The following is a 12,283-nucleotide window of genomic DNA, read 5'->3' as shown; positions in this document are numbered from 1 at the left end:
CCCTGAAGAACACAAACAATTCCTCAGAAACACAGAACACAGAACATTCTGAGTGGGAAGAGACCCACAAAGATCATTAAGCCCAAATCCTAAGTGAATGGCCCACACAGGGATTGATGCCACGATGATGGCATCATTAGCACCAGGCTCCAACCAACTGAGCCTCATTTGACATTTCCACACCAGCTGCAAGTAAGACACTCTTGTTCTTGAATGTCTGGTGGAAATGGGATTTCTTTTCTTCTCCTCCCCCTGATTTTTGTGTTGGGGATGGCAGGATCATAGGGCAATGTGAATGCTTGCTACAGAGGGGGCCAGAGGAAGAAAAACAGATGACCAAATAACTTCAGAAGAACAGGGACTGCCTCCAGGGAGCTCCCCTTCATCCTGCTCTCTCATCAGCTGAGAGATATTCAACAGCATCCTACTCTGCTAGTCACTGAATATTTTATATCATGGCTACAACCGGTGCATTTGTATTCTGTTTCTCTCTTTCGTCATATCTATTATAAACGAGTAGTGTCTGGGAACTCTCCCAGGGAAGATTTGCCTGGATGGCTACGGATATTTTATAGTCAAATTGTGAGAGCAAACCAGCTTTCAAGTTCTGTAGTGGGGGGAAAAAAAGGTAATAAAAGAGTTATTAAAAAAATAAATAAATGTCGGGATTTTATACGGCTACTTTTCGTAGTGACAGAGCTTCAGTTTGCTCCACGATGGAGCTGGAGCTCCTGGAAGAGGCTTGGGATGGGAGACACCCTCCTGCTGGCATTTTCTGCTGAAGAAGCAATCTGGTACACTCTTGCTGGCACCTGCCTTGGCAGGACTGTGCTGGCATGAGGTGAGCCAGGGGTTGTGGCTGTGACTGCACAAGGGACAGCTGGGTCTATGGAAAGCAAGGCATGGCTCAGGATTGCAGCAACCCCACCTGTGCCTTCACATTGTTGCACATTTGTGAGATGGATGGGAGGGCAGGGTCTGTCTCCTCCTTTCACAGGAGAAGTCCTACATCCTCCTCTAACCCAGGGCTGAAGAAGAAGAGCTGAATAAACTTGTTTTGCCCTAAGAACTCTGAGAGGACTTCAGCCAATAAGGACATCAAGCCTGGTATCAAGGCACTGAGTTTCAATTTGCAGGCAGATATATGGTAGGTTTGCTGGACCAAGTCATGTATTTCACAGGCCAAGAGAAAAAGAACTTTTTTCTCATTTCATTCTCTTTCAATCTCTGCCTAATCAGTCTGATTTTAAAATTTGCTCTCAGCTCAGCAGCACCCACCATGGAAATAATACGGCATTAAGGAGTCTATCCACCCCACAGAAGTTTGTCAGCCTTTGTACAACAAGAGGAAAACCAGGGATCAAACAGGGCCCATAAAATTGGGTATGAAGGGGAAAAACAAAAGATATAAAAGGTGTCGGAAGCTGAGGAACAGAAAATGGCACTTAGAGGCTTTCTTAGGTCTCAGGAGTCACCATCACTTTTGGGTAATCTGTGGGTAGAGCAAATCAGTAAAGAGTTAAAATGCTAAAAGAAAAAAAAAACTGTAATGAATTGGTTCCCTGGCATGTCCAGTCCACCCCATCTCCAAACAGACCACCACAAAAGAACTATTAAACCAAGCTCTTTTCCAAAATCAAGAAAATGTTGATGAGCTTTTACTTCACCTGTGAAATAAACGTGGAAATCTGACACAAGAAAAAAAGCAAGAGAGGCCTCCTCTCCCCACATCTTTTTTTTGCCAATCTCCCACCAGTCTGGGCCACTCTTCATCAAAGAATGAGACCCCTTATCCAGCCTCCAGGAGAAGACTGCTGAAGGAGGAATTAGGCAGCAGAGCTGACTTACCGTAAGGTCCAGCTGCAGGGAACATGTGAGTTTGCCAGACAGCATTAGCAGCTGGACTCTGTCAGCTAAGCAGGACCAGCAGCTCCAGGAAAATCTGGTGTGAGCCAACACTGACAGTGCTCTGCCTGAGCAAGCTGCCACCACTGGCATGACTACAGCATGGAGCAGCCTGTCTCCAGGGGGAATCCAGGTGTGTGCAAACACCTCTGACCTAGCCCAATTCCAAGTGCAGAGAGCAGATATGAACCCTCAAAACACAGACACAGATGGAGACCTGCTCAGTGAACTGCAGCCCAGCTCCTAGCCCCTACACTCATGGTGTCAGGGTTTCAGCTTTGCCCAGATTTTGCAGTTTAACCTCTCAGCCGTGCCACATGTGCACAGAGATGTGGCCAGACTCAGGAGTATGTTCCTCCCAAAGACATCTGCAGTACTGAGCAGAGAGAGGTTAATTAAGCCCGCTTATTGAAGGGCGGACACATTCCTGCCTGGGCCCTGATTTTGCAGTCAGGCTCTAGTCCAGCAGGTGATTAATAACCCTGTGTGCTGTGTCAAGAGTGCATCTATTATTCAAATTAATGAAATTATAATCAAGAGGTGACGAATTAGCAGTTGCTCCTTGACTGGATATGGAAACTCATTAGTGTGCCAGGCGCTTCTGTGGTGCTTGCTGCACTTGAGGCTTACAGGAGCCAGGCAGAGCAGGCAGCCCCTGGTCCAGCTGGGGGAACACACATCTTGCACGCCCCAGTGTAGCTGTGGCCACCCCAAAGCTCTCTGGTCCACAAAGCCCCTTCACCCTCTTCTCCTGTCCAATGGACAGACTGACTGTAAGGTGCTGGCCCAAGGACAGGCTGTGACAGCCTCACAACCCTGACACTGCTGGGCTATGGGACAAGTATTTGAGTGCAGCAGCCCACCCTGCTGCTTGGAATACTGGAGTAGGACTCCCACCCTCCGGAATGGCTGGTTGCAGGCACAGCTGCCGGAGCAAGAGGCTGGAGATGTTCCCCAAGAGCCCACACGAGGCTGAGGTGACCCTTGCCCAGAGGGACTCACCAATGTGCTTCCCGTACATGTGGTAGTAGAAGGAGACACAGTAATACTTGGCAGTGATATTGTACAGGGGGCTGATGAGCCGGGCTTTGTCTCCTGTCACCCGGGGCCGGGACGCCTCGATGAACATGTAATAACCTGCAGAACGAGAGGGAAAGATGGGCAAAGGCAGTATGCACTGGGTCTCCCTTCCTCCAGATGATGGGATGCCAGTGTGGCTGGGAGACCACCCCTCCTCTGGGAGACACGGCCTTGCTGTGCCCAACTGCTCTGCACCCACTGTGATCCCGCCCAGAGACACTTCCAGGATACCCCCAGGGCCTCCCCTGCCTCAGCAGTATTTAGGGAAGCACGGGAGAGACAGGCATCTGCAGACCTGCTGTGGGCACACGTAGCAGGTGAACCTCTGCACATCTGTCTGGGTGGACAAAGAGCCCCAGAGCTGGCTGCACTGTGCAAGGAGAATACCAGAAAGAGAAACCATTCCAGACTAATTTCTCTGCCTCAAGTAGAGGGAGAGAGAGTTTGGTACATCTAGCCTGAACAATTTTATTGTCTAAAGAGAACAATACCAAAGCAATTGTTAACAGCTCAGGGAGGAAGAGATTAGCCATTTAATCTGTTAACATCATTTTCAAGGCTCAGTCAAGTTGGGTGTACTGAACACTAATGGGAGAAACCATTTCCTTAGCAGGCCATTGGACGTTTCCCATTTTTTTCTGAACTCAAAGATACGTGTTTGCATATAAATTTACTTTTCTTATTACAGAAAGAGGGACGTAGTATCCACTTAAACTGGGAGCATGTGCTCCATACACAGCTAGGGTGAGCAATACATAACACCAGACTCCTCCAGCTACAGGTGAGGCTTCCTCCTGCCCCACAGGCAGCTCCTGTCTGGGCTCTCATGCTTCTGTGCTTGGTAATAAGGAGATCTGTTTGTATCCCTGAAAATTTCTTTGAGGAAACAGCTCGCTAAAACCTACAGGGCCATTTCTAGGTGTTAGAGATATTCTCCTAGTTGTTTATCCATTTTTTTCTTCAAAACAAGCATCAAACAGTGCAAGAGCATTAGGCATCAGGCAATTAGCTGACAACAAGAACTAATGCTCACACTCTTCCCTTCAACAAAGTTGTCGGTGTTTTAATTGTGTGTTTAATTCCAATCAGCAACATGCAAATTAACTGCCTGCTCCCTGCACCCCACGTGAAGTAGAAAGCAGACCAGCTTTCTCACAGAGCTGTAAGGCTCCTGGCAGGAGATGGTGTGCACCTCCCCTCCCTGCCAAGGCAAAGGAAACCCAGACGTGTGCTGACCCTCTGGGGTGCCGCTGATGTCCGTGGGGGGCCCCGTGTTGACGGTGCGCTTGGGGTTCTGCGTCAGGGCGTTCTGCCGCGTCCAGTCAAAGTTGTCCATCTTGTCCTGCACGAAGCCGCAGATCTTCTCGTCCTCAAAGCGGCAGGTGTTATCTGTGGGGATGGGAAGGGAAGGGCTGCTCAGCTGCTGCTTTTCCAACACCCTCCCCAAGCTGCCTGGGTGCTCACAGCAGTGCTGTGCCACCACTGAGGCTCTGTGTTAAGCCAGGGGCAGATGGGCAGCCCCTGGCCTCAGCAGGAGGCTGAAAAGGAAGGCAATCACAGAAATCATAGAAATCACAGAATGGGTTGAGTTGGAAGCAGCTTCAAAGTCCATTCAGTTCCAAACCCATTGCCATGGGCAGGGATTCCATTCACTAGACCAGGTTGCCCAGGGCCCCATCCAACCTGACCTAAAACACTTCTACAGATGGGGCACCCATAACATCTCTGGGCAGCCTGTTCCAGTGCCTCACCATTCTCTGAGTATGGAATTTACTCTTCAAATCTAATCTAAATGTCCCCTCTTTTATTTAAAAATGTTCCCCCTCTTCCTATCACTACCCATAATACACCAGTGATCAGTGTTACTACAGAAGTGTTAATCCAGGCTGATAAATGTGATGGTCTGACAACATGGAAAAAAGCTATTATGGCTAAAGAGATTCTCAGAGAGATCTGAAGGGGCAAATGTAGAGGAAGGTAAAAAGATCACCAAAGGCAAACTGGCTACAAGGCCTTTTATATCAGAACAACTTGATGGTAGAATAATTTCCCCAGGAGAGAGGAAAAAGTAGCAGCAGATGACCCCCCTTCAGGCTATATATTTAACTAAACTATGACACACATGAAAAAAAATCAGCTGTGGAGAAGAGGTCAGCTCAGCACGACAAACGTGTCATTTAGCCAGAGTACATCTAATTTACACCAGCTAAAAAGCACATTTGATTTTGCAGCTTATGTTGGTTCCCCTAACAAAATAAAACATGTAGGTAAGAGATTTTTATGTAGGATCAACCATATGTGCAATAGGGCTCACTTTTATTGCTACCACAAGACTTTTACACCCTACAGCAATATTGTAAGACAGATGAAAAATCTCGTGCATAGACATAACCCAATATGGACTTGCAGAGATTGGAATGAATTGGACATGACCAGGCTGAAGATTGTAACCTTTGTGTTAAAAAGGTAGTTTTGTGTCACAAAAGCAAAGGTCAAGAACCTGCTTTATACTGCTGACACAATAGGAGAGGGATGGATAAAACAGGCAAAAAAGAAAGAGAAAACAGGTCCAAAAACCAATGTGAAAACTGCCGTGTGTTTTGAAAGGTCCCTGGGCAGAAACCAGAGCTGGAGAATGAACTGGAAGTGGGATCTTGGACCTTGTGAGTGATGTAGATATGGCAAGCACAGATATCTTTAATTGCTGCTTTTAAGTAAGAGCAAGGAGGTGTGCTATGAAACGGAAAGTTAAAGCCATGAAATATCACATACACAAAGGAAAACAAGGCTCTCCATGAGGGCTTGGAATGTGCTAGGAACCTCATCCGTGGCGTGCTGGTGCAAGACTCAACTTCTGGGGGCTTACCTCCCACTATTATTTATTGTGCCTAGATGAAGAGAAGCCCAAATGCCTCCTGGGGCTCCTGCATTCTTGTATCTTCAGTGATGCCTTGCTCTGGGGCTCCTGGGCAGGAGGCTTTTTCTCCTAGCATGCATGGCTCTGGCAGGACATGTAGGACAGAGCAGGGTCCTTAACCTATGGGCTGAGTGCCAAGGATGGGACACACAAGGGAAGGTTTCTGCAATGCCAGGGCCAAAGATCCAGAAGCAGCACAATGTGATGGCAGGAGCTTCATACATCTACCATACACAACAAAATCTGTTCTCTTGTACCAGAAAAAAGAGACTACCCAAGAAATGAACAGAATCTTGACTCTGAGATGCTGCACCTTCTGGTGGCTAGCATCCTCCCCACCCCCTCCCACTTGGAAATGAAAATGACTGTAATCCAAATGGACATCAAAGGTCTGCACACCCCTGGGGTAGGGAACTGGGTTCCCCTTTCTTGCCTGTCTCTTTCCAGCATCCCATCAAAGCAGTGAGAAAAGAGGATGCAGCCTCCTGAGGTAATCTGCAGAAATGTCTTTGCCAGCATAGGTTGGGCAATGTGAGGCAAGCCAAGGGCCTGTTTCACAGACCAGGGCAGCTGGGTTTTCAGTAATCTCAGCAGGAAACGCTGCATGCCCACTCCTTTGGGCTGAGCACAGCCATCGGGAGCTTGTCTGGGCTGGTTTAACTGCTGATTAACCCTGGCTAAGTGCTTTCCACTCAATCTCCTCATTTCTAATTAGCATCCAAATCCAAATTAGCCATTGCTCTGCATTGCCTAACACAGGGGGCCGAATGGCATCTGGAGCTGAAGGAGAAGGGAGCAGAGGACAGGGCAGATGCTTGCTGGGTCTGAGACAGGCTAACTATGTGGGGGCCTCTTTCATCCCCAGAACAAAGAGATGGAAGGAGAAAAGAGTCAGAAGGCAGCTCCTAAGGGTCCTTCCTCAGCTGTTTTGGCTGAGAGAAGGGAATTCCTGGCTGTACCAGAGCCCCAGTAGTCCTCAAAGGAGACGCTGGAGCCCACAAGCTTGCTGATGTTGCTGTGCGGTGTAATAGCCCTTGTTTCTCTCCACTGCACCAAAAACATCTGCATGACTCCAGCTCATGGGTTGCCAGCTGCAGTTACAAGAGACACATTTTCTCTCAGAATGGCATTATCTCACACAGCAGGATCCACAATGACTGTCCTTTTGCAAAAGCTCCAGGGCAGTTTGCACCTCTGACCCTGCTGAGAACACGGACTTCCAAAGAAAGATGACATCGTTCTCCAAAACAGAATTACCTTAACAGGGAATATCAGGTGGAAAGCAGAGTTGGAAGCTGCAACACAGAGGTCAGCCAGGCAACTGATTGAGAGAGAACAAACCACAAATGAGCAGGCACAGAAATCAAAGGAAAGGCAGATTAAGGCGAAAGCACAAGCTCAGGTGGGTATCAGAGAGAGTTGTATAAGACAAGAGGACCTGAGGACAGCATTCCAAACTTAGCCCTAAGGCCTGGTTGGGCCAGCCTGTGGACTGTGGTGGACTACTGTGCCTTCATTTTTAAGAAGCCACACTCATGGGATGAGATTGCTCAGAGAAGCTGACTCAGAAGTCTATAGATTGCTCTTTTAACATCCAAATAGGGCCCTGAGGGCATTTTATCTTCTCACTCCAATGCAGCTCCTTCCAGAAGGCAATGCTTCTAGCAGCCCACATAAAATAGAGAAGGGTCCCGTGCACCACAGATCAAGCAATGCTTAATCAACAACATGATCCATCTTATGTGCAACAGCACTTGCTGTGCAGGAGTTTGAACCTCCAGCACATCGCCTTCTGCTTAGCTTGGGAGCTCAAGCACTTTGCAACAACTAATGAAAAAGGCTTCTTAATTTCTCTGTAGCATAGCAATACCTCTTTCTACGTATCTTCTGCATTACATGGGGGGAAATAGATGCACAAATTATAAAGAGACACATTTAAGGTCACAGCAGGCAGTGCCTAAGCTGGAAACAGAACCCAAGTGCTCTGACTCCTGGTCCTTTGGCGTAAAACAAGCCACAGGAAAGCAAAGCTCTGTGGTTTCTCTGAGCTACAATGGAGGTGCCATGAATAACTAGGAAGTGTTCAGTGTGGTTTGGGACACTACCAGTATGTCACCTCTTGGTGGTTATCAACAAGGTTCACCAGGACAAACCTGGCAGATCCAGCCAAGAAAAAAATCTTTATATCACTTGCTGTACCTCATAGACCACAGAGGTGATCTGACTTTTGACCTTGACTGTGTGATGCAAACCTTCTTGAAGACTTTTTCCATTTGCCAGGGATCCTGGATAATCCTCAAGGAGTAAAGGAAGCTTCCTGTTTAAAATTTAAGCAATGGATTTAAATACTGAACACAGAAGTTGCTCTCTGGACTGTAACAAGTAAGGTTGAGGTGGCAGGGGAGCTGGCTCCTCAAAAGCTGGACTTAGTGCTGTCTTCACCACACAAATTTCCTTGGCAGGCTTTTCAGTGGTGGCAGCTCAGAGTGCAGAGATGTTTGCTCTCAGTTACAGACACCTTCAAGCATTCCCAGGGGAGAGACTCTCTACTGTGGCTATTAGCATTTCTTGTTGCTTTGCCTTCCTGAGAAACATAATGGAGGTTTTCCTTTCAAGTCCTTAGGGGAAAGCCATCCCTGGTTCTGAAATTCTGGCTGCCAGATGAATGCAAAAAATAATACTCCTATTCTAGCTGCAGACTATGGGTGAATAGCAGTTGGAGTGCACTTGAATAAAATTGCCTTCATCATTTAGCTGTGGTGTGACAACTGGCACTGGCTTGGGGCATAAAGGACCATGGTCCGAGCCCCAGCTCTGTTGCAGACCTGCTGTGTGACCCACAGGCTATCATTTTATGGACATCAGTTTCCCCATCTAGAAATTGAAGAGAATGAGAACTACATTGAGACCTCAAAGTATGTAATGATCTAAGAAAGAATATTTAACAGTCTCTCCCATTGCAATTTTCCAGGGATTTTATCACCAATAATGGGAGAAAGCTTCACAATGCTGTAACTGGTTAAGTCATCCTATTTGCCACCAAGATACAAGGAACTGTCACCTCTTTAAGCCTTTGCATTACAAAACATTCTAGAAGAATGGGCACAAACTCGAGTAATCCAACTCTAAACACAGGCTGACATCTCATTCCCATGTGTTCTCACCTGAACAAACTTGGACAAAATTCCTCTGGACTCTGAGCATTATCAGAGACTAGACAACAGAAATAGATGGTAAGCAACAAGCCAGGCTAATCTGCAACAACCAACATCTGCCACGGGTCACCACCCACTGTACCTGCCCATGGTCCCAAAATCATGGGTTTAGCACCACACACATCCAGACTGCAGCTATGTGAGAAATAGTGTTGCTGCTCTGAAAGGGCAAGTCAGGTTGGCCAACCAAAAAATAAACCAGCAATCCCATATACTTAATGACATCATCATCAAGGTTATAAGGTTACATCTGACAAAACAAGGGAAACCGAAACCCACCAGGGAGGAGGAGCTGGAATGGCTTTTGGGGCAGCACTCCATAGAAAGCAAACATTATATCTAAATAAAATTGCAGAGGAGGTAAGGACAGAGCAGATTCCCCAGCACTGGAATGTGGTCATGACATTAAAACAATCATTTATTCTAAGAGAACTTTAAGGTAAAATCTTAGAATTCAGATAATTCTTAGGCAGTTTTTAAAATACAAATTCTGCTTTTTAGAACCAGATTTACTGATTTTTAAGAGCCAGTCCTACTGATAACCTCTAAATACTTGAAATTCCCAACGTCTTTTGTTCACTTCCTCTTTCTTCCTTTGCTTTTCCTTTCTAACCCAATACCTGGCTCTGTAACCATGCCACACGCATGCCTGCCCCAATGTTATTAACATCTTATTAGGCTGAGAGAGAAAATGCATGAAGAAGTAATTGTATTAAGTGACTCTCAGAGTTTGTAAATTAATCACCATTGTGCATGCCCTTGGATCAGGCTGCCAGAGGCATTAATCATCTAATCTTTGCCTTTCACTCCAGAGCTTTCAATGTTTGCTCCCAGAATTTGGCTCAGCAGGCTAGTGTGAACTTTTCCCTGGGGGTGACCGTAGCAGGGGAAGTATGAAAAGAAGAGGTAGCAGGAGGGATTTCTGTGGTTTTGGGATGAAAAGTTGGGGAACTCAGCTGTGGTCCAAAGAAAGAGCAAAAAGCTTTTGAGCTCATATTTCACTGGCAGCAGGTCTGAAAGGAAAGGGCATATCTGAAAGCAAGTGTGGTAGGTCTGATTTTAGGCAGTCAGTCTCGAGGTGTGAACACATGGGCAAGAGGTGGCCCAGAGGTCCCAACAGCCACCAGAGGCTGGGCAATTTATATCAAGAGGAAATCCTAAGTGTTGGGTTTACTGCATGAAAAACACAAGTGGCTGAGTTGTGTTCCACCACAGGCAAATTTCCTGCAGTTGTTCTGGACTCAATAAGGCTGCCAAAGATACCCCAGGCAGGCAATCTGAAGGCTCAATTTACAAAGACCCCAAGAGACTGACACAATTAGGACTGAAGTTGCTCTGGGTTTACCAGTGATTTATGCAGTGCAAAAGCAAGTGGCAAAAAGCCAGACTTTGTCACTTCCACCTGTGGGCTGGGATACTTGCCTCCTCAGGCAAGTACTGAAAGACACATTCTAGAGTAGGTCCCTGGCAATATGCTCCATGTTTCCCAGTGAGTCTTCTATGGAGAATACTTAAAGTAAATCAGGAAGTGAGGAAAAGAAAACAAATGGAATCAGGAATTAGAGCCACAAAGCCTCTCTGACTCTGTAAGAAACTCCTACTCTCAGGCAGAGTATGGTTCATCAAACCATCCTCAAGAACGTGCAAGAATTAACTCCTTGTGGCTGCCTTAACAAGAGAACTCCCTATTCTGCCATCACCTAATCCTGGCTTCTCCTCTCTGCTGGTACCTTGCAGTGCAGTAGCAGTACTTACCTACACAGAGTAATTACTCTGTATACACAGAGTAATACATAAAACTACTGAATACTGACTCAGCAGCTGGAAACGGAGAAACAGCCCCATGCTCTCCATGGAGCACTAGCAAGTAGTCTGCCCATCTCTGCCCAAGAGGTTTGCCTGGGCTTACATCCTATAATCAAGTGAAGGGACCTTGTTGCATCCCCTGGGGATCATTCTCCCACCACTTACAGCAAGCTAGAATTCCTCTTTTATGCTCAATGGGCACTGTCATGTCGCTGTTAAAGAACATCATTCTTAGACATTGTGTATTCAGCTCTTAAAATCAATGGGAACTCTGGATGCTCAGTAGAGAGGGGCCTGCATCTTGCCAAGAATAACCAGAAGGTAAAAAAGCAAGTTAACAGTGATGACACTGAAGGGGAGGAAGAAGGGGACTGTGCTCAAAGAGTTTGCAAGAGACAGATCTGAGCTGGAGACTGCTCCATACAAGTCTGCAGAGATACCAAGTGGTATCATTCCTGGTCAGAAGAGGATGGGGAATATTCCTAAACACAGATATTTTGGGGAACATTTAGTAACCTGCTTACTGGAAGTAGATTGCTCGTGCTGGGGCATGGGAGTGGGTGTTCAAGATCACAGTCTGCCCCATCACAAAGATATCAGGTGAGTGAGAGGCATATCCCTGGCATAAATCTCCTGGCAATAACTCAAGGTAGAACAAATGGCAATATTTACTGGAAGATTTAGTGTATACAATTTCATCCTCTTTTGGGGAAAAAAGATTTGACAAAGTCAGCTGTGTATTCCAGCTGCCTGTCTTGCCTGATCTGCTGGAGCACTCTACTAAAGTACATTACATTCAAAGCATTAGCACAAAGGTCTTGTTGCTTACCTGTTGGATTGGGATAGTTGATTGCTGGAAAAAAAAATAGAAAAATAAGTCAAAACAAAAGCACAAATCATAATCAAAGTCTGAAAATAAAATAAACACATCAAGAAAGGTCACAAATGCACAAGTCTCCTGGCAGCATCCTGTGAGAAAGCAATGCCTGGTGCCTGTTTTGGTGATGGAAAAAGGTGTGGACACTCTGATCCAAGCAGCAAGAGACCTTAAGAAAACCCCACCTAAGGGGTGATCCTGGGATCAATAGGAAAACCTTTCTGGCAACTCAAGTAGTTTCCTTCTGGAGCACTCAGGGGGATAGCACCCACTTAGATACCAAAGCTTGATATCTAAGGGGGACATCAAAGCACTTTGATGCACTGTGGAAGAGTGACAGGACTGGTGCGCTGGGGACACCAGACACGCTGTCAGTCCATGGGACAGGAGGGTTGTGTGAAATCAAGCAAACATAACAGGAGAAGGATCTGTACCTTCTGCTGAAATAGAGGGTCCAAACTCCTGCTGGAGAGCAAAGGAGTT

General features: G+C 46.5%; 1 protein-coding gene across 1 annotated transcript in view; it reads right to left on the bottom strand.

Annotated features, from left to right (window-relative positions):
- Nucleotides 1-12,283, bottom strand: part of MDGA1 (MAM domain containing glycosylphosphatidylinositol anchor 1) — a 148,375-nt gene that overhangs the window by 22,727 nt on the left and 113,365 nt on the right. Inside the window, exons 13-15 of the mRNA XM_036380252.2 lie at nucleotides 11,753-11,776; nucleotides 4,222-4,374; nucleotides 2,908-3,042 (exon numbers count right to left, since the gene is read on the bottom strand). Coding sequence (XP_036236145.1) covers nucleotides 2,908-3,042; nucleotides 4,222-4,374; nucleotides 11,753-11,776 — 312 coding nt within the window. The remainder of the gene's footprint in view (nucleotides 1-2,907; nucleotides 3,043-4,221; nucleotides 4,375-11,752; nucleotides 11,777-12,283) is intronic.

This window comes from Molothrus ater, chromosome 3 (assembly GCF_012460135.2).
Source record: "Molothrus ater isolate BHLD 08-10-18 breed brown headed cowbird chromosome 3, BPBGC_Mater_1.1, whole genome shotgun sequence".
Taxonomy (NCBI): domain Eukaryota; kingdom Metazoa; phylum Chordata; class Aves; order Passeriformes; family Icteridae; genus Molothrus; species Molothrus ater.
The sequence above is the reverse complement of the archived record's forward strand: the minus strand, read 5'-3'. Positions and strand labels throughout refer to the sequence as shown.